The sequence below is a fragment of the Lonchura striata genome, chromosome 24 (genome assembly GCF_046129695.1).
Source record: "Lonchura striata isolate bLonStr1 chromosome 24, bLonStr1.mat, whole genome shotgun sequence".
Taxonomy (NCBI): domain Eukaryota; kingdom Metazoa; phylum Chordata; class Aves; order Passeriformes; family Estrildidae; genus Lonchura; species Lonchura striata.
Window position 1 is genome coordinate 5644493 of NC_134626.1, and position 26182 is coordinate 5670674.

At 48.8% G+C, this 26182-nt stretch overlaps 1 protein-coding gene across 6 annotated transcripts in view; it reads right to left on the bottom strand.

Moving 5' to 3' along the window:
- Nucleotides 1-130: 130 nt before the first annotated feature.
- The window catches only part of DISP3 (dispatched RND transporter family member 3), a 43458-nt gene continuing 17406 nt past the window's right edge, over nucleotides 131-26182 (bottom strand). For 3 of the 6 annotated variants that reach the window (XM_077788168.1, XM_077788169.1, XM_077788167.1), the window contains exons 2-21: nucleotides 23411-24347; nucleotides 21482-21701; nucleotides 19229-19365; nucleotides 18608-18742; nucleotides 18173-18333; nucleotides 17015-17154; nucleotides 15706-15851; nucleotides 14091-14252; nucleotides 13540-13701; nucleotides 12955-13077; nucleotides 12230-12366; nucleotides 11547-11728; nucleotides 11001-11131; nucleotides 10122-10297; nucleotides 9285-9411; nucleotides 8326-8471; nucleotides 7820-7979; nucleotides 7325-7438; nucleotides 6162-6328; nucleotides 131-5529 (exon numbers count right to left, since the gene is read on the bottom strand). In XM_077788168.1, the coding sequence (XP_077644294.1) occupies nucleotides 5164-5529; nucleotides 6162-6328; nucleotides 7325-7438; nucleotides 7820-7979; nucleotides 8326-8471; nucleotides 9285-9411; nucleotides 10122-10297; nucleotides 11001-11131; nucleotides 11547-11728; nucleotides 12230-12366; nucleotides 12955-13077; nucleotides 13540-13701; nucleotides 14091-14252; nucleotides 15706-15851; nucleotides 17015-17154; nucleotides 18173-18333; nucleotides 18608-18742; nucleotides 19229-19365; nucleotides 21482-21701; nucleotides 23411-24338 (4020 nt within the window). In that variant the 5' untranslated portion in view covers nucleotides 24339-24347 and the 3' untranslated portion in view covers nucleotides 131-5163. Of the gene's footprint in view, nucleotides 5530-6161; nucleotides 6329-7324; nucleotides 7439-7819; nucleotides 7980-8325; nucleotides 8472-9284; nucleotides 9412-10121; nucleotides 10298-11000; nucleotides 11132-11546; nucleotides 11729-12229; nucleotides 12367-12954; nucleotides 13078-13539; nucleotides 13702-14090; nucleotides 14253-15705; nucleotides 15852-17014; nucleotides 17155-18172; nucleotides 18334-18607; nucleotides 18743-19228; nucleotides 19366-21481; nucleotides 21702-23410; nucleotides 24360-26182 lie in introns of those variants that run through there. The other 3 variants (XM_077788171.1, XM_077788170.1, XM_077788166.1) reach the window with 3 other exon arrangements.

Sequence of the window (26182 nt, forward strand, 5' to 3'; positions counted from 1 at the left end):
ATCTTAGGAACTGCCTCTGTGGCTTCATCCCCCCTGCATTCCTCACACAACACAGATCCTGGCAGTGCCACTCTGGCTGTCAATATGTGTGCATGAACAGCCATGTGGTGATGAGTGAGGGATCCAAACGTGCGAATGTCAAAATCTTTTTATTTACAACAGTCTCCAAAAATCAAGGAACACTGAAAATAGTGAGGGTAGGAGACAACTTACAAAAGTGACACGCATACATCAGGAATTGTGCTACATCACTCTGAGAACTGACACTCTAAGGTCTGCACACAACGTGGTGGAATGGCAGTGCCCTCCCTCACTGCCCTTGGGGTGCTCACGCCTCTTCCCCCTTGCATTTTGAGCCATCCTCCCTCCCATTTGTTCTGCTTCTGCCTCCAAACCTTTCTGCTCATCTGCCTGTTGCTCTGCCTCTGGCCATGGTCACTGCCCCCCACCTCCCTTCAGCAACTGCCCAAAGGAGGAGAAGAGAGGAAAAAGCCAAAAACCTCTGTCCTCAGGATGGAGACAGCATTGAAAGATGTCTAGCTCTGGGAGCCTGGGTACAAATCCAGGGCAGAGTAGTTAGCAAAATCCTTTGAAATATATGTAAACTATGGCTTAAACGTTATCTAGGGTGAGGAGTGATTTTGGAAGAAGTAACCAAGACATTGAATTTGTCCTGCCTGGCTGCAAATCAGTCTGCACAGCTTCCTTGGTGGATAGTGTGGAGGATAAATAGGTGTCATGGGGTTAAACAAAAAGCCTTTTATAACCTGCCAGAAGGGCAGGCTGCTCTGCTACAGAAATTCAGTGCAGGACAAGCTGAAAGACTTGGGACACTGCCACATCCCAGTTTGCTCCAGTGGAGGCAAAGCCAGGGTCTCTGGAGACCATTGCCTCCAGACTACTGTGTCAATGGTCCCAGCAGCTCTCCAAGTGTCAACATATCCTTCTCCTTGGGGATATTTCTCAGGCTACCATATTTTCAGATCCAGCAGGAATTGAGAAAAACAGTCCAGCTCAGCCACTGATTCCTTTCAGAATGTGCAGCCCTGGCAATTGCTGAGGTCAGCAGCCAAATCTGATGCCCCAGTTGCCCAAACCCAGCACCTCAAGAGGCACCACAACATAAAGAAACAAACAGAGCAACAAATCATTGATCTTTTCCTTCCTCTTACGCTGATCTCTGCACAGCACATCAACTCTCTTCCTCCCTACTCCAAAGCTGATGTGCACAGGGCTGTTTTGAGCAGGGACTCTTTCTCTGAGTGTTCACAGTGATGGGGAGCCCTGGACTCACTCAGTAGCTCCACTGAAGGCAGAGAGCAGCCACACCAGCTCTGTGCATGAATCTCAGAGCTTCAGCAGCAAGGAGCAGTGTCCTTCTGTGCCCTGCACTGGAAGGGAGAGAACTTCTGGGCAGGACAAGACCACTCTGCTTTGTAGGAGACTGCATAGTTCCAGAATGACCCCCCTCCTGAAACACTAACTTAACATTTCAGAGGTTAAGCCTCAAACCAGGATTTACTAGAAATAAAGGAGTGAGCAGTTTACAGGCACATTCCATTGCCATGTGCTGACTGAAAATTCCTGTATGCTTTTTAATTGCACAAAGATAATTTTGAAATGGCAAATCAGAGCATTTTCTTCCAAGTAAGGCTGATCTGATGTGTTCTGTTTAGAAACATCAAAACTGAAAGCTTTGTGCAAAGCTGTTTTACTCCCTGGCTTCATTTGCCTAAGGAAATTCTCAAGACTTTTCCAGCCACTTTCAGTCCAGACTGTGAGCACCTCAGGCACAAACACCTACCATGAAGAAGGCTGAATAAGAAGGCTGAATCTTGTTTACCAAGGCAACAGGGCCCAGGAGGTGGCCTGTGAAACAGAAGAGTCATCAGGGAAAAGAAGATAGGCAAAGATGTGGGAGGAATCGTTTAAGGTGAACATCTGCTCCTGGAACAGCACCAGATAGGTGAAGCCTTGCTTTTTATTGCTATGAGCATCTGCCTTGGAGCACCAATTCCCAGCAGGGCTGTCAGCTACACCTCCACAGTAGCTCAGATAAAGCCATCCTTTTCTTACCTCTATAATTTTATGAGTATTCTGTAATCACAAGGATGACACTGCCTACGTGGACATGTATCCATCTGCTATTCATTTGCTGTCTCCACAGATGCCTGGGGAGATCAGGATGTTTTAAATGCTTTGCAGAAGGCTGGGCTCCAATTTTAAGTCTCTGTCACTCCACTGCATGTGGAGAAAGCACCAGCCACCCTGACCACAGAGCTGTGCAGGGTGAGGCAGTGATGGGGCAAATGTCTAGTTAGATCTTAAGCGTCATGACTGTATTTAATCAGGGTCTCAGGTGACAACATAAAACACCACCTAGGATCCTCTACTGCCTCTTCTGCCATCCTGCTACATCTGGGGTAAGTTCCTCCTCCTCTCCTTGCCTCAGTTTTCCTTCTGGAGGGGCACAATCTCCTGAGCATGCCTTTGTGAATAGTTTGCACTTATCTTGGTCTCCCCTGTTCCTTCTGAATTGTTCTAGCCATTGCATTCCTAGTAGCACTTTGGGCAACAAAAAACAAGGTGATGCCCTGTTCCTGCTAGTGCCTGCCAGCCCTTCTGCACAGAGGGAGCCTGGGCTGGCAGGAGAGGAGGAGGAGCGAAAATGAGAGCTTGTCCTTTTCCCTACCTGCTTCAGAAATCAGGATGGATCCTGTCAGGTGCCAAGAGCTCTTGTTATTTTTGTCTGCAGGTCAGAGACACTGCCAGATCAGACTCAAAAAACATACAAGGCTTCCCTTTACTTTAAAATTAATTTTTGCTTCCCCACAGTGGCTGAATGAATGTTCCCAGCATGGCATATCCAGAATCACACTGGAGGTGGGGCATTATGTAGCCTCTTTACAGTGAGCACAAACATAGATACCAAGGGCTTACATAGGCTTTCAGCTTCACAGAATTCAAAGCACATCTGTGCCTTTTCTTAAAGGCCTTTAAAGGTTTCTCCATACTTATAGAAGGATGAACTTCCTCTAAGGGTGCCCTCAGCACCTTACCCTCTTGCCTGTTGACCTGGAAATATCCATCAGCTTTAATATCAATATATTATATAAATATCAATCACCCAAAAGAGGTTGGAAGTGTTTGCTAAGTTCAAGTCAAGCCACCAGCCAGAGAATCCTTGGCCACAGTGCCAGGGACACCCTGCAGCACCTGCACAGCCACACAGGTCCCGTGGGGCTGTATGCATATCACAAGCACTCCTGCCCTCTCCAGTCACTGCACTTAGGAGTGCTCAGGACACCACCAAGAGTTAAATCTGGAGCACAGACACAGGCAAAGCACGGCTTACAGATCAAGGATGGGGCTAAACTGTGCACATCAAAGCAGCACAGCTTAAGGATAGTCAAAAACCCTCTCCAGAACCATTTATTCACGGGCACAGGGTTCGTTATGAAGGAGCTGGTGCAGATCAGAGGTGGGTGCCAGGAAACATTTAACACTTTGCAGAAAGGGGTAACTCAGAAGCACCATGGGATAGCAAGGACAAACCAGGCTACTCACGTTCTGCTCGACTCATGTTCTCATGGCCCTCACTGCCTGCAGCAGGATTACTCTGGAGTGCACCTGGAAACAATAGGAACTCCTCTCTTCAGCTTGGGGAACTTTGGGGACACCTTGAGGAACAAGTATTTGATCCATTTTCACAGGGATGACACAATGTGAAGGTGTTAGACTGGCAGGGATCAAAGCAGGGATACACTGAGCCAAGTAGAAGCAGCTCAGTCTCTCAGCAGTGCAGGCCCCACAAAATGGCTGGCAATGGGGTTGGATTTCCTGGAAATTTCATCTTAAAAAGAGGGGTTGATCCAGAAAGAGAACACAAAGCCACCAGGACATGAAATCTGCAAAGAAATTGGGTCAGGTTGCTTCCTGGCCACATTACTTTGTTGGCATCCTTGTAAATACTGGTTAATGCATCTCCCAGTGGGCCTGACCCTCCCCTTCTGCCAAGGATCAGATGTGCTGTATATCAATGCACACTCAGCTATTTCAATTTTAAATATACGACAGACTTGGTGATGCTTCAAATGTACTTGTTAATGGCACCAGTTTGGGATTTCATTTTACTTTAATATAAACCATCTGCTCAGAGCAGACATAGCTGCAGCTCTGGTGCCCTCAGGTCTCCAGGATGGAGGGTGTCTCTGAGCTCCACAGAGGATGCTGTGCATACCACCAGGTATGGGCTCTACCTGGCCCCAGGGGTTACCTTGTCCTCAGGCTAAAGCTGACTGCTATGACCAAAGAGCTCTGCAGGCACCTCGGGGCTCTCTTTTCCCTCCACCAGGAAGAGCAGAGGCAGTGACTGGTGAAGTGACATGGGGGGATTGGGCATTGAAACTGCCTTGACCTCACTACTGAGATGAGGGAGAGGAGGGCAGGCTGCCGAGGGCACCGTCTGGTTCCTGATGGCTCTTCACAGACACATGAGATCCCATGCAGCAGCTCTAGTTTGGACCCTAAAGGGACACTCATAAGAGCTCCTGTGCAGCAAGTTCACTGCTGCTCTGGCTTGGGGTCAGGGCTTGGCAAAGGGATCCAGACAATGCTGCTCCCCAGGCCTGTCCAACAGCTCACTGCTGTTCTTGAAGGCTCAAGGAATGAGGCACAGGCTTGCTGTGGGAGTAGGACATCACCTAAGAGTCATCATTGCAATTCTGACCCTGGACAAGTGAAGGGATAGGACAGAGGGAAGGATTTTTGAAAGGATCAGATAACCTTCCCAAATTCTCCTGTGTTAGCCTTATGGGTCCGGAAAGATGTTATTTGTTAAAAATAAATTAAAAGAACAAGAGAAGAAAAAAAAGAAAGAAGAAAGAAAACTGAGAGAAGGAAACTTCCTCCTCTCCTATTCACAGGCTGAGGTATTCCCTCACTTGGGCAGCCCTCACTTTCCATCATCCATCCATCACTACCTAAAATAAATACAAGTTTAGAGCAAAACTCATTAGAAAATAAAGTGCATCTGGAATTGAAAAACTTCATGAAAAAAGGGACTTTTTTTCCTCTTTGTTTTCTTACCAAAAATATTCTTTAAAAAGAAAAGAAAAAAGAAAAGCAGCAAGAGGACAGACCACGTGGCCCTTGGCCTGGGGTCTACAGGGCTGTCCCATTGGGGAGGGGGATCTTAAATCCGCTCTTCAGCAGGACAAGGCAGATGCAGAGACCCAGCAGGGCAGCCAGGAGCACCCCCAGCACAGCCTTGAGGCAGGAAGTCCTGCTGCGGGTGAAGGTGCCGGGCGCCATGGTGCTCAGCAGGGCTGTGCTCACAGTTAAGGTGTACAGGATGGACACCCCCGTGTTGAGGGCCACGATCTTCCCAAACTTGGCGAAGGGAGCGATGATGCAGAAGAACAGGGGCACGGTGGCGATCAGGGTGGTGATGGCGCTGGAGACGATGGCCACCCCCACGTGCCGCACGGCTTCCATGGTCCTCCACTGCCGGCACGCCGTGGGGTCCTGCTGCAGGGGACAGCAGCGTCAGGGTGACAGGAACATGGGGCTGCACTGATGCGCTCGAGTGCAGCTCAGATATCCCCATGAGCATGCTGTGCAAAGAGCCATAGGCTTAGAACCCAGCAGAGGCAAAGGCTGATGGATTTTGTGCCTCCTTTGCACCACATCAGACTGATTGCTGGGCCTACACCACACAGACACTATGCTGGCATCAGAGATCCCAGGTTTTTTTAGTCTCCACCGTCCCAGTGAGACAAAAGATGTTAACAAGGCCAGAGGTGAGCTGGCGGTCAGTCCAGCAAAGCAATTTTCAGAGGTTACAGAATTAGTGTAGAGCTGTTTCAGCACAGACTGACTTCACTTGGATATGAAAACAGGTTGCTTTGGAAACAGCTGTGACCAGCAACAAAGGGACAACCATGTGGGCTGAAAACCCTCATCTGAGTTTACTGTACTCAGGTACACCAGCTCACAGTCTGGAGCAGTCAGATTTGCAAGCAGCAAACACCACACCCCAGGGATGCTCTGAGGCTGCCAGAACACAGTCCCCCTTGCCCATCATGTGTCCTACATCACAGCTGAGTGCACGGAGGGCACAAGAGGAAGGAATGCAAGGCTGTAGGAAGAACAGAGCTCACCTCTGCCTGGTGGAGTGGCAGGTTCTCCCCTGCCAGCAGGTAACCCTCCACCAAGTGCACGCAGTAATCAACAGAGGAGCCAACAAGGATGGAGAGGGAAATGGCTTCCACAGCTCCCATCTCCCAGCCAGACCAGTACATGATGGTCACCACGAGGCAGACAACCCCTGTGTGAGAAAGGTGTTGTTAGGCAAATGTAAAGGACTCTGGGGATGCTGCACAAGCCTACTGACACAAGTCAGTCCCTGGGGAGTTTGGGATCATACCCCATAGGTGTGTGTGCCACCCAGTCTGAATCTGGTACACAGTCCCCCTGCCACAAACACTTCCCTCACCCTCCCTTAGCACAGGGACCATTTTGTAAGGTGACCAGACCTGCTGGGCCTAGTGGAACACCGAGCTAAATATCAGGCAAACTGATAGACTGATGCCAGTCTAAACTAACTCTTGAAAAATTAATCCAAGCCCAGACAAGTGTCCATGTGTGCACACAAGGACCACAGGGAAGTGAGCCTGTTGTTTTGCTTGCCACAGTTGCACAGAGGCTGAGCACACTTGAAGGCAAAGAGTGCTTTTCCTTTGTGAGTCATACGTGGGAGACAATGTGGTTTCAAAATGTTAGATTTGATTTTTAAACTATGAGTTTTAGCAACATATTTAGACCACAATATTATCAAATCACCAGCCCGGGAGAGGAAACAATTTACAATTTTGCTTCAAATACTAAAACATTGCTAAAATGTAATATCAGCTTTTACCATCTTCCAGTGCTTGGAAACAGCAGCCATGGTACAGGCTCTTGGAAAGCAGTGCAATTGTTATTCAGAGCTTGTAGGACTTAATCACATTATTATACATAACAGGTAGGGATGGCATTTGTATAGCTAAAACCCTTATTTAAACAAATAGAAGGGATTGTGTAGATAAAACACACTAGGAAGTAGACACACAAATCTACTTTCCCAGTGAGGTTTCTGTGTATTTTTTGAGAGTTCCTTCTGTTCACTTAGCCTGCCTGTTCTCTAGGATTGGCTCCTGGAAAGCCAGAAGAGTTTGCAAAGAATACAAGCAATTCACTTCAAATCACCAGAGAATCAGCAGTGCCACAATCCATCAATTTCAGGAAAAGTGAAAGCCTGACACGTTGGAATGGGTGCTTTTACCTAAGATGCTGAGCAGCACTGGCAGCAGGAGGAGGATGTGTGTGGTGAACACTGCCACAGCAGCCACACAGATGACCAGCGAGAGGACAAGGCCATACAGGGCACTCTGCACTCCTGGAAGGAAACAGCCAGCTGATATGAATCCTGGAAGGTGACAGCTGCGATGAGAAAGGCACCATGTTCCTGCTGGCAACAAGGCAGGCAGGGACTCACACTGGGGAAGACAGGAGGGGGAGAATGAAAGTGGAAAGAAGGTGATTGGTTTCTTGAATCTCACATCAGCAGGGCTGAGTCCCTTCCCTTACCTACTTCCTTGGGCTTTGCCTAATTTTGACAACATACATTGTTTAGGGCAGGAACAAGCTTTAAGAGTTTGCACAGCAATGGCAAAGGACTGCAGATATAACCCATGCCCACCATATGGGATGGAGTGTGCTGTGAAGATGTATCAGAGAACATGGGTTCCCCGGGGAGAGAAACGTGGCAGTCACTTGCCTATAATCTCCATGAAAATCTGCTTCCAGTGCTCACAGGTCTGGAAACCATGCCTGAGAGCAGAGCCCTCTGGGAAGAGCTGGAGTTGCTGCTGCAGGAATGTCTCCCATTTCAGATAGTCAGCATATGTCTGGAAGGATGATTTCCCCTTGTAGGTTGTCTGTAACAAAATAAACACATCACTCGTGTCCTGCTCTTTGGGCAGGGTATGCATGGCAAGGGAAAGGGCACAGCAACCTAGCCCAAGTGGCAGCACCAGGCAGAACTGGCAGTGGCATTTGGGCAAATCTGCCACCAGCTTTTTGCCTGAGCTAATTGTGGTGTAAGCAGCCCCTCCTACCAACTTGTGAGTGCAGGCATCTGTCTGCAACAAATGCTAATAAACACTAATTTATTTCTGCAAATGGAATTGGCCAGTGCAGAAAGAGCAGAGCTAAACCCCCAGAAGTCACAAGATGAAACTGTCACCAGAATGAGAATGTCACCAGGTGATGCCATGTGCTCACCGATTCAAATGCCATGGAGATCCACTGCACCTTCCCATCCTTCACCCCCACTGCCCCATGAGAGAGCTGTCCAGGCAGCAGGTTTGGCTCAGGGATGTTCTTGCACTCTGGGTGCAACATCTGCAGAAAGGAGGAGATGCTGTAACCTGTGGAGAAAGAAAGAGCAAGAGATGGAGGACAGAACAGGGAAAGGAAGCACATTGGAGCAAAGAGATGAAGAAAACCCAACCAACAACCCAAAATGAGAGCCCCAAGAGAATCCTAGGACCCATTTGTCCACAGCTGCTTCCCCTTGCCACTCTGGTCTGCCAAAACCCTTGAGGTCTCGGCATCACAGCTCTCAGCTGCTGTAGCTTCAAAGGACACTCTGTCATCAGCATGGGACAGGACAGTGCCACTGCTGTTTGCCCCCAGCTGTCAGGAAGCAGCACAAAGAGCAAGTCTGCCTGGCCTGGCAAGGGATTTGCTCCAGACATGAAACTGGCTTTTAGCCTGAAGCCAATGTACACTTCCTAGGCTCAGCACCAGAAGCTTGTGACCTCTGAAGGTGGGAGAGATGGTCACTGGTCAGGTATGCAAAGCCACAGAGACAGTGAGTAGCCTCTCTGCAATGAGATCAGGTGTGAGCTCATTGTTATGCAGGAGCTACTAAAAGGATATTTACTGAATCAAAAGATTATATCTCAAGCAATACCCATGACTAAAAAGAAAAAATGCAATTCTGTCCTCATCTTTCTGGATTAAATCCCAAAGAATATACCCAGTGTCTTTGGCATTAAAGAGACAATCTTCCTTTCTTTCTGTCCCAAAAAGCACAACTAATGGCATGTTCTAGAAGGGTCAAGCTGCCTTGGGAAGAAAAGGAGACAGCAGGAAGCAGTCCCCCTTTCTGGTTTGCTGTTGAGGACCCCAGCTCAAGCAAGCACAGGCAGGGCTGCAGAGGAGTTAGTCTAACCTACCCGAGGGCAGGCACTGAGCCCCTCCGGGCTTCACCAGCTCAGAGTTGCTGGCAATGGCTTTGCAGAGGCGGCACAGGTTGCCAATCTCTTTGAAGAGGTCAAAGCTGTCATCGTAGATAACACTGCCCTTTCACAAGGAGACACAATGACAAGAGCACCACACGTGAGACATACACACAGCAACTGGCACTCCAGCTTCCTGCCCGCTCCACTGCCTGCATTTCTCACTGCCCCTTCGGAGGAAACAGGCAAAGGCTGGTCCTGCACAGTACCCCCAAATCACAGAGCAGGAAGAACAGCAGAAAGCTGAAGTGCAGCAGCCAAGCTAAGCATAATTTTTCTAGGGAAAGACTGTCATGTGTCAAGGTATGAGATCTCACAGATAAGCTGCTTCTAGAAAAGTCACATTTAGTGAGTTTCCCTAGAGTAATTGATTTTTATTTTTTGTTAAGACTTCATAAAAATATATATATTATAGAAAAATATCAGCTCCCTCAGTCTTTAAGGTGTAGTGAGATTTTATACCACGATCAAGATGGGTTTGTTTCAAAAATCCTCAAGAAAGCCAGGTTTAGACTCAAAATTAGAAGGTTACATATTGCACTCAGAGGGATTTTCTGAAAAGTCTGAAGTGGTTTTTTCAGTAAGGACTTCCTGATCTCCATTATTTTGTCAATTTGCTAAAGCAGAACTCTACTGGCTTATCACAATGCTACAACCCCTGCCCTTGCATCTGTCCAGAGCGCTGGACCACCCTGGGCTGTGGGTATGAACTAAACACCATGCAGAGAGCCTGCCCCTCTCTTGCCAGCCCCGAGCATGCCAAACCATGTGTACCATGTCCCCAAGGACGTGGTTGTCCCGGCGCCGCGTGCGGTTCACGCCTCGGATCCCAAACACCACAAACACCATCGCTCCCGTGTCCACCAGCGGCCGCACCGCCGGCTTCCCGCAGCCCGTGTTCATGCAGGGGTTAAATCCAGACGTGGCTGACAGCTTTGCTTTGGGTGCTGCTGTCAAATACACAATGAAAGTCGGTTATATTAGATGGCAAAAAAAGGTCTGATTCTCTGGATCTTGGCATGTGTTGAAATCTGAGCTATTGATGATTCCCAGATTGTAAAAGGTCTCTGTCTTTCTGCCCCGCTGCCAAAGCAGAAGCCATAATTGGTCTGTGCGTTTCAAGGTTGTTTATTCTGTTTATCTCTCACATGTTCTGCTGCCCTGCCCAGCTCTGTCCTGCAGGGCAGCGTGTGGGGCTCTGCCCTCAGTGGGATGTGACAAACATTAAATACCAGAAACTCCCTGGGCTGGATTTACAATAACGTGCCAATATCTGTCACCTACGTTGGACAGTGTGTCCCCAGCCTGAACCAACAGAAAAATGCCAACACCACAGTGAAACATGGAGGGCGTGAAGAAGGAGAAAAAGGACAAAACACACCCAATTTCCTCCATCTTGTCCCCTTTGAACCCCTTATCTAGAATCCTAAAATTTTACTTTTGCATCCATGCCACACTTAATTATTACTGATATCAGACACTCAGAGCTTGTAATTGATGCTGTAAGACTGAAAACTCTTTTCCATGGACAGAGATCACAGCCAGTGTCTCTGGGGGCTCTGTCCAGGGGGTTCCTGACCCCTGCCAGGATCCCAGACCTGCCAGGGCAGCCAGAGGGATGCCCTGGATTCCCACAGGCAGGTATCAGCTTACCTTTCTCGCTGGGAACGTACAGGATGCCTTTGGTGGGTCCATCTGGGCTGGAGCTGAGCAGACAGCCCGGAGGTGCCACGCACACTCGGCCATGGTAAGGGGGCTTGTGTGACTGAGCAAAATACAGCTTCCTGTGCAGCAAAGAAAGTTTGTTATGGGGGAACAGAGGTAGAGAAGATGAAGCGTCCAAAATATTACATGGAAATAGACATTCTCATGGACAGAAGTGATGGGAAAGGTGAACATCTGCAGACTATTCAGCCCAAGAGTTCAGGTGAGTAAGGGCAAGAACCAAATCACCAACATCTTTTTGCCACTCAAAGAAGCCCCCCAGTCACAGTCTCTCAAGCCTTTTGCCTGTTGATGATGCTATGGGGCCTGCAAAGTGACTGCAGAGATGGGGCATATATGTAGCAAAGCAAATTCTAGAGCCATGGGTGTCACAGATTAAGGGCAGGACTAGCACTGGCCATTAGGCATCTCACATCAGCCTCCCAGCTGTGCTGTTTCTGTTGCCTTGTCCCAAGGGGGGTTTTGGAAGGTTACCGTGTTCGCTGCTGCTCCTTGGAGGCCACGTAGAAACTGAAATCGAACTTCCAGCCCTTCTTGGTGTCACAGGACAAGGTGGTCATCATCCACTTCCTGGGGCTCATCTGCTTAAGCAGCCCTACTGTGGACACACAAGCTGTCAGCTTCCTGGTGAAGTTACCGAAAGGCACTCTATACACCTAAGCAATGGATTAATGAAAACAGACACTTAACTCCACAGGGTTGCAGCCTGTTGCACGTTAGCATCACACTCTCCCTTCCTCCCTGAGCACATTCACACAGAATGAGCACTGCCAGGCACAGTCAGCCCCCAGCCTGCCCCTTCCCAGTGCTGACCAGTGTGTGACAGGCCCCTTAATACCCTCATTCCCCGTGGCTGAGGCTGAATGGTGGCTGCTCTGCCCAGGGTGAGGGACATCTCCTCTATTGACACCCAGTTTTGCTCCCATCACTGACAGTCACCTCACAACAGCAACAGGTGAAGTCTTGTGGCACTCCAAAGTATCATCTTGGATGCTGCCAAGCACAATGCCTTCTGTGTTAACCACCCTACTGCAGTGCTCTGAAAATGTCACCCAAAGCTACTCAGGACCCCATGGAGAGACAGGAGGAGGCTCTTGTGCTCACCTGCTGAGTGTTGCCCTCTTGCTAGAGGGGTCCAGCATCCTGGACTGACTTACCTGGAATGAAGGCACCTCCCCATCTCCTGGTGACACCATCTGCCAGGGCGCAGGGACACTGGCATTGAGTGAGAATCTGTAGATGGCTGGTCTTCCCTTGCTCCTGGACTTGGAGATGTACACAGTCCCCTGGAGCTCTGAAGAAAACAAAGGGCATGAGGTTTGGTGGTACTTCTCAACCAGCAAATCCTACAGACAGAGCCAGAGCAAAGGAGGATTCTTGTAGTCTGCTGCCTGCTCAGAGACACCAGGCACAGCCTCTGCCTTCTGGCAGCACAGCACATCTTTCAAAGACCATCACAAATACACCCTGAGCTGCAGTAATTCCTGATGGCCTATTGATTCATGTCTTCATGACTCTTTTATCCTCAAAATCCCCTGCAAACTGAATTTACTCTCCTTGTGACCTGCCAACAAGGCTGTGAATAGGACTGGGATGTGAAAGCTTGGAATTCCTAACCTTATTCTCAGATCAGAGGGATATGACACGAGATGATACTGCCACCAGGGTCACAGGACCATGTCCTAGAGAGCAGTAGGTATTCAGGGAAAGGGGCATTCTAAAGATGCCCATATATCCAGCACCAACCTAGGGCTCAGTGGGGCAAGCTCTGAAGAGACTTGTTCCCCATCAGTTATTCAGAGAGCATGTGGTTTTGTTTGCACCCCAGTGGATCCTTGGGCCCTGGCTGCAAATGTGGCCAGAGTCATCATGCCTCGCTCACCTTGCTGCCCTGCATCACTCACGCTGCCTTTGCTTCCCCAAGGTGAACCTGAGCCCCTCTTCTTTTTTTCCAAGGAAGTTCGGATGTTGTTCTGCAAACTGTGGGGCTTTTCCTGAAACAAACCTGTCCCACAAGGTTAGTCAGGGAGGAAAGAGTGAACAGCATGAGAAAAGACATACCAGGCATGTGTACAGGCTGCTCACAGACAGACACAGACACCTCTGCTGCTGAATTACCAAACCCTGAGCAGGCAACACAGTGCCACAGTCTCTCTGCTGGGCACTGACATGAGACCAGCACTTATGAGTAAAAATAGTCAGTTTTCATGGTCTGTGAAGGGATTGCTCCTGAAGAAATACTCAGGCAGTTCATGGCTAAAGCAGGAAATACTTTTCTAAATACTCCACTCCTACAGGCAACTCAACCATCCTATTCCCAACGTGTGCCTCCTTTCCACAGGGTCCATCCAATGCCCAACAAGATATTTGAACATTGTAGGTGTCTGCTCACATTTCAGCTCCTCCAGTCCAGGGCTTAGGCCAGGATGGATTGCACCCACCATGGTTTGGGAACCAATGTTCTCACCTGAGCAGGTGATGCAGGAGATGCCTTCAGCACTCAGGTTGTATTTCAGATCCAGCAGCACCTGGATGTTGGTGTCTGGCCGGAACAAGACTGGAGCACGGCTAGCTGGATGGAGGCGACTAGCAAAGAATATGGACAGGAGCAAAACGAGGAGAAAGAGCCCTGCAAGGAGAAACCTGGGTAAGCCTGGGACCCTACGTGCACTTCACACTTCAGACACGCTCAGAGAGCAGGCATGTGGTAGAAAGATGGTATTTTCAGCTGGAAAAAGAACAGCCACTAAAGCACACTGGCAGCTGGGCTTTCTTGTAATAAGCCCCATGCCTGGAAAAAAACTCCATCAGGAATTGCCACTTTAGATCTGAGTGAGAAGAAAGGGATGGAAAAGTCCCTTAGGGACTGACTGTTCAGGGAGCATTCTCCCACTGTGTTAGAAGACATTTACCATGTCCCTTTTCCCAGCTCTTGTAACTACTAATCAAGGCTTGGAGACTGTCTGAAATGTCAAACCCTCTAAAATCCATGTAGATGTAACCCTCCTCCTTGCTTACCCACAATCACCCATCTGCTCTTCACTGCAGACCACAGCACCCAGTGTTCCAGCAGCTCTTGCAGATGAGTTATCAAGTGACCCTGGCTGCTCTTCTCTGCAGAGAGCTGCAGATTTTCTGGCATCACAGACACCAAGGGGACATCCCCCATTTCCAGGGAGACTAGAATAGAGAAAAATCAAAAGTAGCCTCAGTGTCATGAGTGTCTCAGAGCTCTCTGCTCTCCTTTATCAAATGTTCTACAAGGTGCTGTACAACTCACTCAAGATAAGGAGATGGAGTAAGACCCCAGCAGAGGCAGTTTTAAGTTTAAGTTTTAACTCCAGCATGTTTTAAGAAGCATCTTTGTCAAGTCACTGCCATGCAACAGCTATACATGTAAATCCATAGCTCACTCCAAATCTATGCTTCAGGCTATTCCTTGCTCTAGCAAACCCCACAAACACTGTCCATAAGGTCACAGGGACACTGCATGCTTTTGGGCCAAGCAGAATTTGTCCCCACGAAATATGTCTTACTGCTAATTATACACAGCTGACCTCTTCCTGACTCCTCCTTGATTCTCTTATCTCCAGATCAGGGATGCCAAGGGAAATGCCCCCTTCTCTATGTGTGAGAAGTGGGCACTTGCTGCAGAGGGACGAAGCATGCCTGGCACACTGTGCAGCCAACCTACAAACCACGCTTGGGCAGCCACTGGAACAAGCTGCTTTGCTTCCTCACAGCTCCCTCATGCCCAGGGGCCCTGAGGAAAACATTCTGCTGTTTGCAGGGAAGAGAGGGATTATTTCCATACATCACCATTGCATGTGGCTCTGGCATGCTAAGGAGAATTCTCGCAGCACAGAGCCAGAGCTTCTCTGCCTGCCTGTCAAAGGCATCTCAGAGCCTACTCTGCAGCAAGGGCTCTGCACATGCCATGGAATTGATTCAGTTTTCTCCAGTTCCAGCTTGTCTGTGGGCCTGAAAGTTACTCACTGCCCTGACCACTGCTGTTGGGTGGTTTAAAAGAGATTCCAGCAAGTTTTAAAAGCAAAGTACAAGAGAGCACGACCCTGTAAGCATCTTTTTCTTGGAATCAGGACTGGAAGGATTATCTCCTGCTAACAACAGATAGGGAATTTCTGTTTTTTTTTTTTTTTTCTAGATTGCTTATGTGAGCTCAGGCAAGTCACTGCTCTCTTCATACCATGATGAAGGAACTGCTCTAGGGGGCTGATGCTGGAGAACAACAGTGTTCTTTCTCCTGCTTCCCAAATACAGTGCTCCACATGGCAGGGAAGAGGGGAAAACTTTACTCCATGGTGAGCTGTCCTGGTGGTATGGATTAGATGTTTCATGGCTACTTCCATGTCACAATCACTGAGTCCAGACAGAAAGCAGACCACAGTGCACCCAAGAGAATTAACAAACTAGTTAAAGCATGCATTCACACCCACTGAAGATCTCAAAGCAAACTTACAAAGAATATTGAGTCCTGACTCCTATAACTTCCCATGATGACACCATCTCCAGCTTCCAATTCAGGGAACAGAGGCAAGGACCAGTGTCAGGGGTAGGGAGGATGAAGTGGGCAGTGTGATATCCCTAAAGGCACCAAACAGCAGACACATACCAGGCTCCTCCTCCACGCTGAGCAGTGGGATGTCATCATCAAGGTAGGAAAGGGTCTCTCTGCCTGCTCTGGAGGTGGCTGCTGAGGCAATGAAGAGATCTTCAGCCAGGTGCAAGGCACTCTTTTTGGTGCACTTCTGACTGCAGCTGGGTTGAAGCAGGAAAGGAGACAAAGGCAAGAGTTTTAAGCCACATACCCTGTGAAGAGTCACCAGTGGGCTCCTTCAGTGGCAAGGAGCACAGGAACAACCTGCTCCAATTGCTTGGAAAGACAACAGGAACTGCCAGTGTCAGCGTTCAGGAACACACATAAACAGGATATGATTATCTGCAGGTGCTTTTATTGAGAGCTCTGGGAATCAGGGGTACAGACCCAAACCTGACTCCAATATGGCTTTTGAGCTGAACGTATTTTATATTCTATCCTTATATAACTTACATATTAATTATTAAATTTATACTGTTCTATTGTATACATTGACTTTATTCAACCATGAGTTTCTCGTGATCTTTCTTAGGTCCCTGACCACAGTTTCTCATGATTATTCTTACGATTAAACAGTAATTATATTTAATTACTAAACAATCATCACATCTAACAATTACATCATTTATCATGTACTAGCTACACAGGTGCAGTTCTAGCAAGGTACAAGGCCTTCATGTACCTAGGGTATTTATTTTTTCAGGGCCTACTATGTTTAATTTTCCTTTTAACCATAAATCCTCATGATTTAAAAACCATTTACTATCACCAGCAGCAAATTCCATTGCTAAGTGCTGAGAGGGTAAGGGCTGGGCTGAACACATAGAGCAGGGCTGAGCTGTGGACACTGGGTGCTGAGTGATAGGAGTTTCAGCAGTTCATCTTCCTGCTAATGAATAAAATCATTCCAGGTCACCTGCAGTGCTAAGGAGCAGGGGAAAAGGAAATGTGCTGACTTTCAAACACAAATCTCCACGTCCTGCTTGTGCTCACAGGCAGGAGCAGTGGGGATCTGTCTGCCTTGCAGGGCTTGCATCTCCACTGCTTGAAGGTTTAGCTGTGCATTAAGTGCTCTGAGGAAACAAATTGTCCAATACTCCATGGGATTCAACCAAGAGGATTGACTGAGAGAGAATGAGACTGGGACTTGACCCTTCCATTTTGCTTGAATCTGGAATGGCAGAACTTAAAATTTCCCTTCTCTCAGAGCCAAAGTCAAACTCCTTAAGGGGAATGAGGATAAACTGAGACAAAAGGGAAGGAATTTGCAAACCTCCTTGACTGCAAATTCCACAACTTCCCACCCACAGGCTGCAGGGCTCACCTGGCTTGGCAGGAGCTCTCTAATGGGGACACATAAAGGGTCCATATTCCAAGAGCAGCTGGCATGGTGAAGAGCACAGCTACCCAGCAGCAGGACACAATCAGCGACATGAAGAGTCCAAAGTCATGCACAGCTGGGATCTACATGAAGAGAGACAACATGGGATTGGGATCTGTGAAGGCTATAGCTGGTCTATAGCTGCACAAATAATTTGGCCATGACAGACACTTACTTGACCAGCTTAGCTTGTTAGAGAATTGAAGCAAACGAGCCTCTGGATACAATACTGACAGGCTAAATTTAAGTTCAAACAAGTGGACCCCATCCAATCCCTGTATCATTGGCCAGTTAGCTGGGCAGAGTTAAGACCTTTGTCCAACCCTCTCTCAAAGCACAGGAAATTCAAGGCCCCTATAAAAGAGAATGTGCTTCAACAGAGGTTGACTGTCGCCACACGAACTCTGGTGTGTGTGTATGTCACATTCCTGTCTCCACCACCAGCAACAGGAATCGACTGAGGCAGGATTGCTGAAGAGATAGCAGGCAAGGAAGAGATGTCTGGAGGAACCTGAGAATAGTACATGCTGACTTCAGTCACAAAAATCAGCAAATCTTTTCGGTAAAGCACTGAAACAGAGTCTGTTTGATCAGTGGCACAGTGGGGTTGTTGGTTGGAGACGGAGGCAACACAAACCCTCAGAGATCCATGTGACAACAGCAATGGTTGATAATGGAAGCCTCCTTATATAGGGGGTTTAAAACATCTGGGGTTAGACAACTGATTGGTTTGGGTCTTAACACCACCCCAGCTCCTTGACCAGTGGTATGTCTGCAGTCTAGAAGGAACATGATTGAGTTCAAATCTAACCAATGATTGCTCTCTCAGGGACTTGTTTTACTTATTTTCTAGAATGAACCAGGCTAACAGAACTGGATTTCTGTTATGGCCAGATTTACCTTGCCCAGCTACAGCCCAGCTGTACTGTGACAGCACAGAAGTATTCCCTTGGATAACCCACCACCTTACAGAAGAAAGAGACAGCCCTGTAAGGAGCAGATCTGGCAGCCCACTGAGAGGACAGATGGTGTTGGCAGGTTCCTGATCTATTAGGCCCGTTGGCAGAAATGGAAACCCCAAATTGCAAAGGTCCAGGGTACCTGAGAGAAGATGTTGGCAGCATAGGCTGCAGCTGTGGTCAGGGAGGTGAAGAAGGTGGCTTTCCCTGCTGTCTGGATCGTGTGGATCATGCGCAGTCGCAGGTCCTTGAGGTGGGTGGCTTGGCGGTAGGTGTTGATGAAAACAAAGACATCATCAACTCCTGGACAAAGACAAGCAGAGATATTGATAAAAAGAAAATAAAAAGAAAAAGAAAATATAAATAAAAAGAAAAGAAGTGATATTGATACTCTGCTCACAGAAGTGACACCTGCTAAAAATCTGATTGCCCCCTTGACATTTGACCTGCAAATATTAAACTGCTAGGTAATGGAAAAGGGCCTGAGAATTCAATCTGCATTTTCCACCTCCTGCAGACAGAAGGCAGGGCAAGGCAGCACAGGTAAAGCACAGGCTTGGAGTAAAGATGAGCTTACCAATCCCCACGATGACAAAGGCAGCCACACCATTGAGTATACCCAGGTACTGGATCCCAAACACGACATGGTACAGGAACAGAGCCACCAGGCAGCTTAGTCCAATGCTGGCAATGCCAAAGAATGACAGAAACACTGCAGCAGAAAAGAAACATGTAAAAATAGTATTTCTGGCCACCCCCAGCAGAACAGACACCTCCCACCTGCTCTGTTGGGATAGTGGATCCCATGAGTGTGTTGGTGACAGAGAACAGTTCAGGGCTGCAGGAATACTGCTTGCAGACTCATTCCCATGAGGCTCATGAAAAAAAATTACATCAAATTTATGCCAGTGTTACCAAGATGGGCATTTGCATCTTATTCCTGACCTCCTGTGAGTCTTTCCCTCACCCTGCCCATAAATCTCTGCTCTGGAGAATCAGACTGGCTTGCCCTTCTGCATGCTGCTGTGCCACACAGCCCCACTGGTGCCAGGGCATCAGAGTGTCTCCTTAGCCTTGACACAGAGAGACAGGGCTCATTTGGATTTGTGTTTGTTAGAACAGGGCACATCTGGATTTATGTTAGAACAGGGCACATCTGGATTTGTGTCACAACAGGGTAGCTGTGACTCCAGCATACCTGAGCAGGAGGTGAGGATGTAGACCAAGACAGCTATGCAGCTACTGCTGATGAAGGCCAGCAACATGTCATTGTTGAAAGTCCTCCTCACTTCATAGTCAAACAAATCTGTCCCTCCATACAGCACCTGGACTTTGCTAGGGTGGGGAGATATGAAAGAAGAGGAATAGTTGAGCACAAAAGGAGCAGAACCAGGTGGTTTAAAGCACAATATCTCCTCCACAGCCAAAGGAGGTCAATGCTCTAATAACCTGGCAGTTCTCTGAGGAAACAGAGTGGTGAGAACAGGTTGAACAAAGCTGTTGCTGGAGGTGAGATTCACACAGGGAAGGAGAAAAATAAAGAGCATGTCTAATATTTTTTAAATTCCTTCACTGCATGGTGGGTCTTAGGCACTAATAGACAGTTCCTGGAGCCTTCAAAGCCAATTCCATCTCGAATACTAATCATTGCTTATTATATTAGCACTGTGGATGCAGGCAGAGGGAGAGCTTAATCAGAAACTATATGATTTACCAGGTTCTGCCTCTGGAAGCAGGCTCAGAGCAAAAAATAATCCAACATAATTTAACCAGAACTACAAAAATGCTGCACCATAGGAGGCTATCAGGGATCTGAGCTTTGGAACTGAGCCTTGGCCTCAATTCCCTTTTGGCTTGTCAGAATCACAATCTGCTTTCCCAGCCCATTGCTGAGAATTCTCCGTGGCTGCCTGCATTCCAACCCGCTTTTGAAGGTCAGCATCCTTCCTTCTGGGGAGTACTAAGACTCAGGGCAGTAGAAAGCTAGAGTCTAAGAAGGTACAGGGACTGGGAAGCACAGCCTTCTGTCTGCCTGAGTACTGGGATGCTCTCTTAGATCTATTTTATCATCTCTCTCTCACACAAGCACTGAGCAAAGCTCTGTTCAAACAAGTCACACAGACCTGTTAGTGAAAAAAGCCTGCACTTCCTGAAACTTATCCTGCCCTGAAACTCCCTTCCCCACCTCTCTGTACAAAAAGCAGAATTGGATCCACAGGTTGAGCAGCCTTGAGTAAAGACTCATTCCCCTGCATCAGACCAGTAGTGGCCAAATTCAGAGCAGGAAGGCAGTTCTGTTTGAGCTAGTGGAACTGGATTTGAAAGACAGAAGCAAAAAGATCCTATGCCAGACAAGAGCTCAGTGGAAAGACAGGCAGAAGATTCAAACTTTGTCCACTTTTCATTGTCTCTGTTGGTGTCTCTGGCATGTGGAAGTGGCAGTAAAGGGGAGAATGTGAGTAGTTTTCTGCTATATACTCCCCACCATCATTCACAGCTGAGCCCAGTTTCAGTGAAGATGCTTTTTCATCTGGAACATTATGCCCTGGCCACTGCTCAAGCCTGACCAGCAGCCCAAGCTAGCATGTCAAGCCTTCTGTGCCTGCTGCCTTCCCAGTGAAACCAAATGGAACGTGGCTGTCAGAGTAGAACAGGCACTTCTGCCCTGGTGTGAACTTTAAGGCAGAGCTTTTGCCCTGAAAGCCCTGAGCCCTTCTGTCAGAACTCAAAATGTCCCTCAGACATTTTTGGAGGTTCCAGGCCCAGGTCAGAAGCATTTGAGACCCTGGCAGGCAGCTGGAAACAGCTGTGATTTTGGGTTTGAGCCATGGAATGATTTACCAACCTTGCAGGAAGAACAAGAAGTCACAAAACTTTAGATATTATAGTAGAAGTAGTTACAAAGTAAAGGGAAGAATTTTTGAGTGCTGTACAGGGGAGTTTTAAGTCCTGTACAGGGGGTTTTAGTTTTGTAATGGGGGTCAGAGGTTTTAAGATGGAGGGATTTTGGCCAGTCCTGTCCTCTCTCTTTCTTCTTCCTTACCTCCATGTTCTTGGTGATGTTGGCACTCACAGATTGGTTTAGAGTAGAAAGACACCATTTAATATAGGTAATAGGCATTGGGGAAAACTGTAACCATGTAACACGTAATGTACCATATAAAAGACAGCAGCAGCCCTGGCGGGGAGAGAAGAAGCAGTCAGGGTCAGAGAGGATGTCAGGGTGTGTGTGTGCCTCTGCCTGAGCTGTGAGCAAACCACAGCAGCCCCAGAAGAAAATCTTTGAGATAACTTGCAATAAACTGCCTTGAGACCAAACAACAGAGACTGCTGAGCCTTTCTTTGGAAGCACGGGTGGGAGGAGAGACTTTTCCACCACACAGAGCCCCGAACCAGGGCTGAGCTCTGTCACCCTTCCCTGCTCTTATGCACTCCCTGCACACACCCTCACCTTGTGGACTGCTTGGCCAGCATGGCCACGTAGGTGATGACGAAGTTCTGGAACTTGTGGCGCTGCTCCTCCCAGCGATCCTCCACCGAGTAGTAGTTGGGCAGGGGTGCCCCGAAGAGGATCTCACTCCGCAGCAGGGAGCTCTTCATGTTCTCAGCAGACAAACCCTCATCTACGTACCAGTAGAACTCGGGGTGGGTCATGGCCAGCTCCAGGGACCCTGCAGGAGAAAGCAGTGCCACTCTCGTTAGGTCCTGCTTGATTGTCTTGGCAAGGGCACAGGATCTAGTCAGCCATGGGGAAACTGGGAATCATCCTGGCCTTCATCAGAGCAATGCTGACTGCTGCTGCCTTCCAGAGAGCAAGGAGGGCCAGGGAAACCTGGATTGCAAAGACTCACATCCCACTTCTCTTCTGTGACTGCTTGTGTTGCTGCCCCCATGCATTTCCTCATCAGGGACACATCTTCCACCTGACTGACCTGAACCACAGCATCCCCAGTGTCCTAGGTTATAATATTGGGCTGTATTCCATTACCACCTCGAGCTGCAATCCCTTTCTTTCCTTATCTCATGATTCAGAGATAAGTCCCTCCAGAAGGACCTGTTCTATTAGCCACATGGCTGATAAGATCACAGCACTCTGTTGTGAGATGCTCCGCCCAGAGGGAGGAGCCAAACGATGCCATCAAGAATATAAGCAGGGTTGTACAAACAGCAATTAAATCCCCGTTTCCAAGAGGAACAGCTGAGACCTTTTCTACACTGGACCTCCAGAGGGAAACTACATCAGTCTACAGGACCACTGCTTGGACAGACCCATATCTGCCACCACCGCCCTAGCTAGCAAGTGTCAGGTTATATCTCTAACTCTGTCAGTGGTTCTTCTTTTGTGCTATTTGTATGTATTTCGTTCTTTGTTCCCTTTTTCCTAATAAATTGTATTTCTGACTTAGAGCCTCTCACTGGTTTTGCTTTTCAAACCAGGACACCCAGCCAGCAACATCCTGAGCAATGCTCCCACTGCTGGACGCTCTTCCTTCTCTTACTCTGGAACAATATTTTCTCCATTACACTTGGAAGCACAAGAACTAAACCATGCCCATGGAAGAGGAATCCTGGCTCTGCTGTGACCTGGTACTTCTGCCACCTGATTGTGTGAGGGATGCAGAGATGGAGGCACTCAGCTAGTTCTGACTAAGAGACGCTGCCTATCTATTCCAAAATCCAGTTCCCTAGAGTTCGTACCAGAAAGACCAGAAACTATACTCTTTCCTGTTTTGGTAGCAGAACTGTTATTGGAGCAGATGGACTTAATCCTTTGTTTATTCCCTGCATGGCTCCCGGACAGGTACCCTCTGCAGCCTGGCTTGGGAGACAGATGGGGGGTACCTCCCACAGCCACATCACACCCACACATTCCTCATGAGTCACCTCTTTGTCACCACCCAGAGCCTCTGTTCTACTAGAGGTGCACAGTACAGGGTACAGAGCTGGGAGGAGGAGGCAGGGCCTTTTTCCTCCTCTCCTTATAGCAATCTTTCCAGCTGGTGACTCACACGCTGCCAGAGCAGCCCACGGACCTCTTTAATCTGCTCTGTAGTGCAGGGAAGCTCATCCCTATTTGTCTTTTCAAGCCCCTGGCATTGCTCTAGTGAACCACCCTCCAGGGGACAAGGGTCAGCAGAAAACATCTGTGCCATGCAGGACACCCCCTCTCACTTGTCTGTGGGGGTCTGTGTGACCCTGAGTTGCAGGGTTAGAAAAGGGGCCCTGGGGCAGAAAAGACAATTCCTCAAGGCACAGCCCAGCAGCATCTTCCTCTCCATACAAGGCAGTCACTCCTTTTAGCTGCACCCCCCTGACTGCCTGAACCTGAGGAGAGGCATTCCTTGAGCATGCCAGCCCTTGCCCACGGCCCTCAGCTCACCTTGGATGTCAGCAAGGTCTTGTCCCATGCCATCATAGTAAATCTTCCCTCCTCTCTCAGTGGGGAAGAAGTAGGTCATGAGGGAGCTGGGAGGGGAGCAGTAGGAGTAAGAACCCAGGGGCAGGTCCTTCAAGACCTCATGGGGCTTCCAGCAGAACTCCCTGAAGCGAGGGTGGTCCATGATCTTGCGCTCAACCTCGTGGATGGTGACCAGGCGCTCGGTGGTGAAGATGTTGTTCTCAGAGTCCCCCCGAGCCAGAAAAACGAGCTCAATGCGCCAGTGCGCGTGAGTCTGCGTGTTAGCACTGACGAAAGCGCTGGAGTAGTCCCAGCGTGGGGCTCCCCTCCCGACTCGGGATGTCTGGTTTGCTGCACCCAGGCGGGCCCGGGGCTGCGGGGAGCTCACCCTGCCCTCCGCGGGGCTGCGCTTCACCCGTGCACCGACCCCCAGGTGGGAGGCGTTGAGGTGAAGCTGCTGCAGCTGCTTGAAGATGAGCCTCTGCAGGGCCTCCGAGGTGAAGTCAGCCAGGTCCCGGCGGTTCCTCCCCCACGACCCAAACTGGGATTTGAGGGCCAAGGCGAGGGCGTCGAAGCGCTGCGAGGACTCGTGGTTGCGGATCTCGAAGGCGTTGTAGGAGATGTCGATATCCAGGGCGGGGTAGTGGAGGAACATGACAACAGCAAGCACGGCGGGGATGGCACAGCCCAGGAAAAGTATGAAGCCAGCACAGTACGGGTTGGTAAACACCCAGCCAACAATGTTCCAGAAACCAGACATGGGCAGTGTGACACACAGGGGCCTGACTCTGCACGGGCTTTTCCCACACAACAGAGCACCCTCTCGCCTCTTCCAGGAGCTGAAGGCTACTTCTTCATCTTCCTCCTCCAGCCAGGCATCCTGTAACAATGGGTCATCCTCTGTGTCCATGTCCAGCACCTGCACACACATAGAGAAGAGCAGTCAGCAAGACCCAGCAGTGGTGTCACAGGCACGGCCGTGAATCCACAGACTCGCAGCAACAGAGGCACACTGCAGTTCCCTCAGGAGGAAAGCATCACTCCTTCCTAACCCCACAGATCTGCTACAGCCACTGAAACAACAGCCTTGTCATACCCACACTGCCTGGCAGAGGAACCAGAGAGGGAGAAGTGCAAGTGGCAGTCCCAGAGCCCAGTGCTGTGGCAGAGGAAGGCTCTGCATGGCCCCAGGAGCACCAGGCAAGGAGGCTGCAGGGATTCACAGCATGCTGCTCACACTGCAGCAGCATGAGCACTAAATTAGCTAACCTGGCTCTCACATCCAGGGATGGCTCATGCTACCAGATACAAAATGCAGGGGAGCATTATCTTCCTCTCCTTCGAACTGACAATAGATTTCCCCAGCTATTTATAGCAGTATTCATCTTTCTCAGGGAGTGTGCATGTGTGTGCACACCGAGCCAGAAGCTCACACACCCACACCCTGCACACATCAACCCCTCTGGGAACTCACTGTGACCGTGCTCTAGCTCCTGATGGGATGTCCACTGACAGGATGGGAAGGGAAAGGGATGAACAACCTGCCTTCCTTCCACTCCTGCAGAATATTGCTAGTGGAGTGCATTTTCCCCATTCCTACAGAACAATCATGAAGAAGAAGCAGTTCCTGCTTTTATGAAATGAAGGAGAAAACCCTTCCTGATCGGCCCAGGCTTTGCCAGGAAAGAAAAGGATAATCCCTGGTAGGTGTTCTCCTTAGCTGGAGCTTCCCAGGTTCCCAGACTTACCCTGGTGTCTCATAGTGGCCTCCCAAGCCAGGGATCCACTAGTGGTGGTCTCTCAGAGCAAAGCCCTGACCCTGCAAGTGTCACTCCCTTTTCTGGTCCAGGCACCAAAGCCAGTAGCTCCTGTCACTGAATGAATGAACCAAGAGGTTCCATTTGTTATCTGACCCTGGGAGTAGAAAACAATTTACACACAGGCCAGAAAAAACTTACGAGCTTTGCTCCTAACCAGTGCTTCTATTTTATCAGGCCTTATATCATCAAGAAGATAAATTGACCTGTACCTCTTAACTCTATGTTCTCAGAAGGCCTAGGGGCTGCATGGACTTGAACCAAGAGGAAAAACAATGGGACAGTTAGAAATTAAGAGTTTGTGACGCAGTTAGAAATTAAGAGTTTGTGGCACAGTTAGAAATTCAGAGTTTGTGGCACAGTTAGAAATTCAGAGTTTGTGGCACAGTTAGAAATTCAGAGTTTGTGGCACAGTTAGAAATTGTATTAAGGTATGATGGGGAGCACTGGGCTGCTGGGTGTGAAGTAGTACAGGTTTATAGTGTGAGGTTTAGGCCACCTTAAGACAAACAATGTTAGCTTGCTAATGAGAGTGCCTTTATAAAGTGTAAATTATATAGAAGTGTATAAAAAATGCCATCTTCCCTGGAATAAACGGAGAACGTTGCATTGATCATATTGGTTGTATGTGTGTTCTGTCCAGTCCAGCTCTCCTGTTTTATGAGGTCCCTGGCTTTTATAATCCCATCCCAAGATGACAAAATATGTGTCCAAATCCTGCTGGCATACCAGCCCCCCCAAACTCAGCACCTTGTCAGCCCCAGCTCATGTCACTCCACAGTGCTCACCTTTGCCAGGCATCCTCAGCACCCCCTTGGCTGGTTGTGACCCCTGTCCATCACTCAGCTGCCAGGGACTGTCACCCTTCGGCCTCTAAGGGACAGCCAAGCTACAGCCCCAGCTCACATTAGTGTAGATTGATGCTGCAGGAACTCAG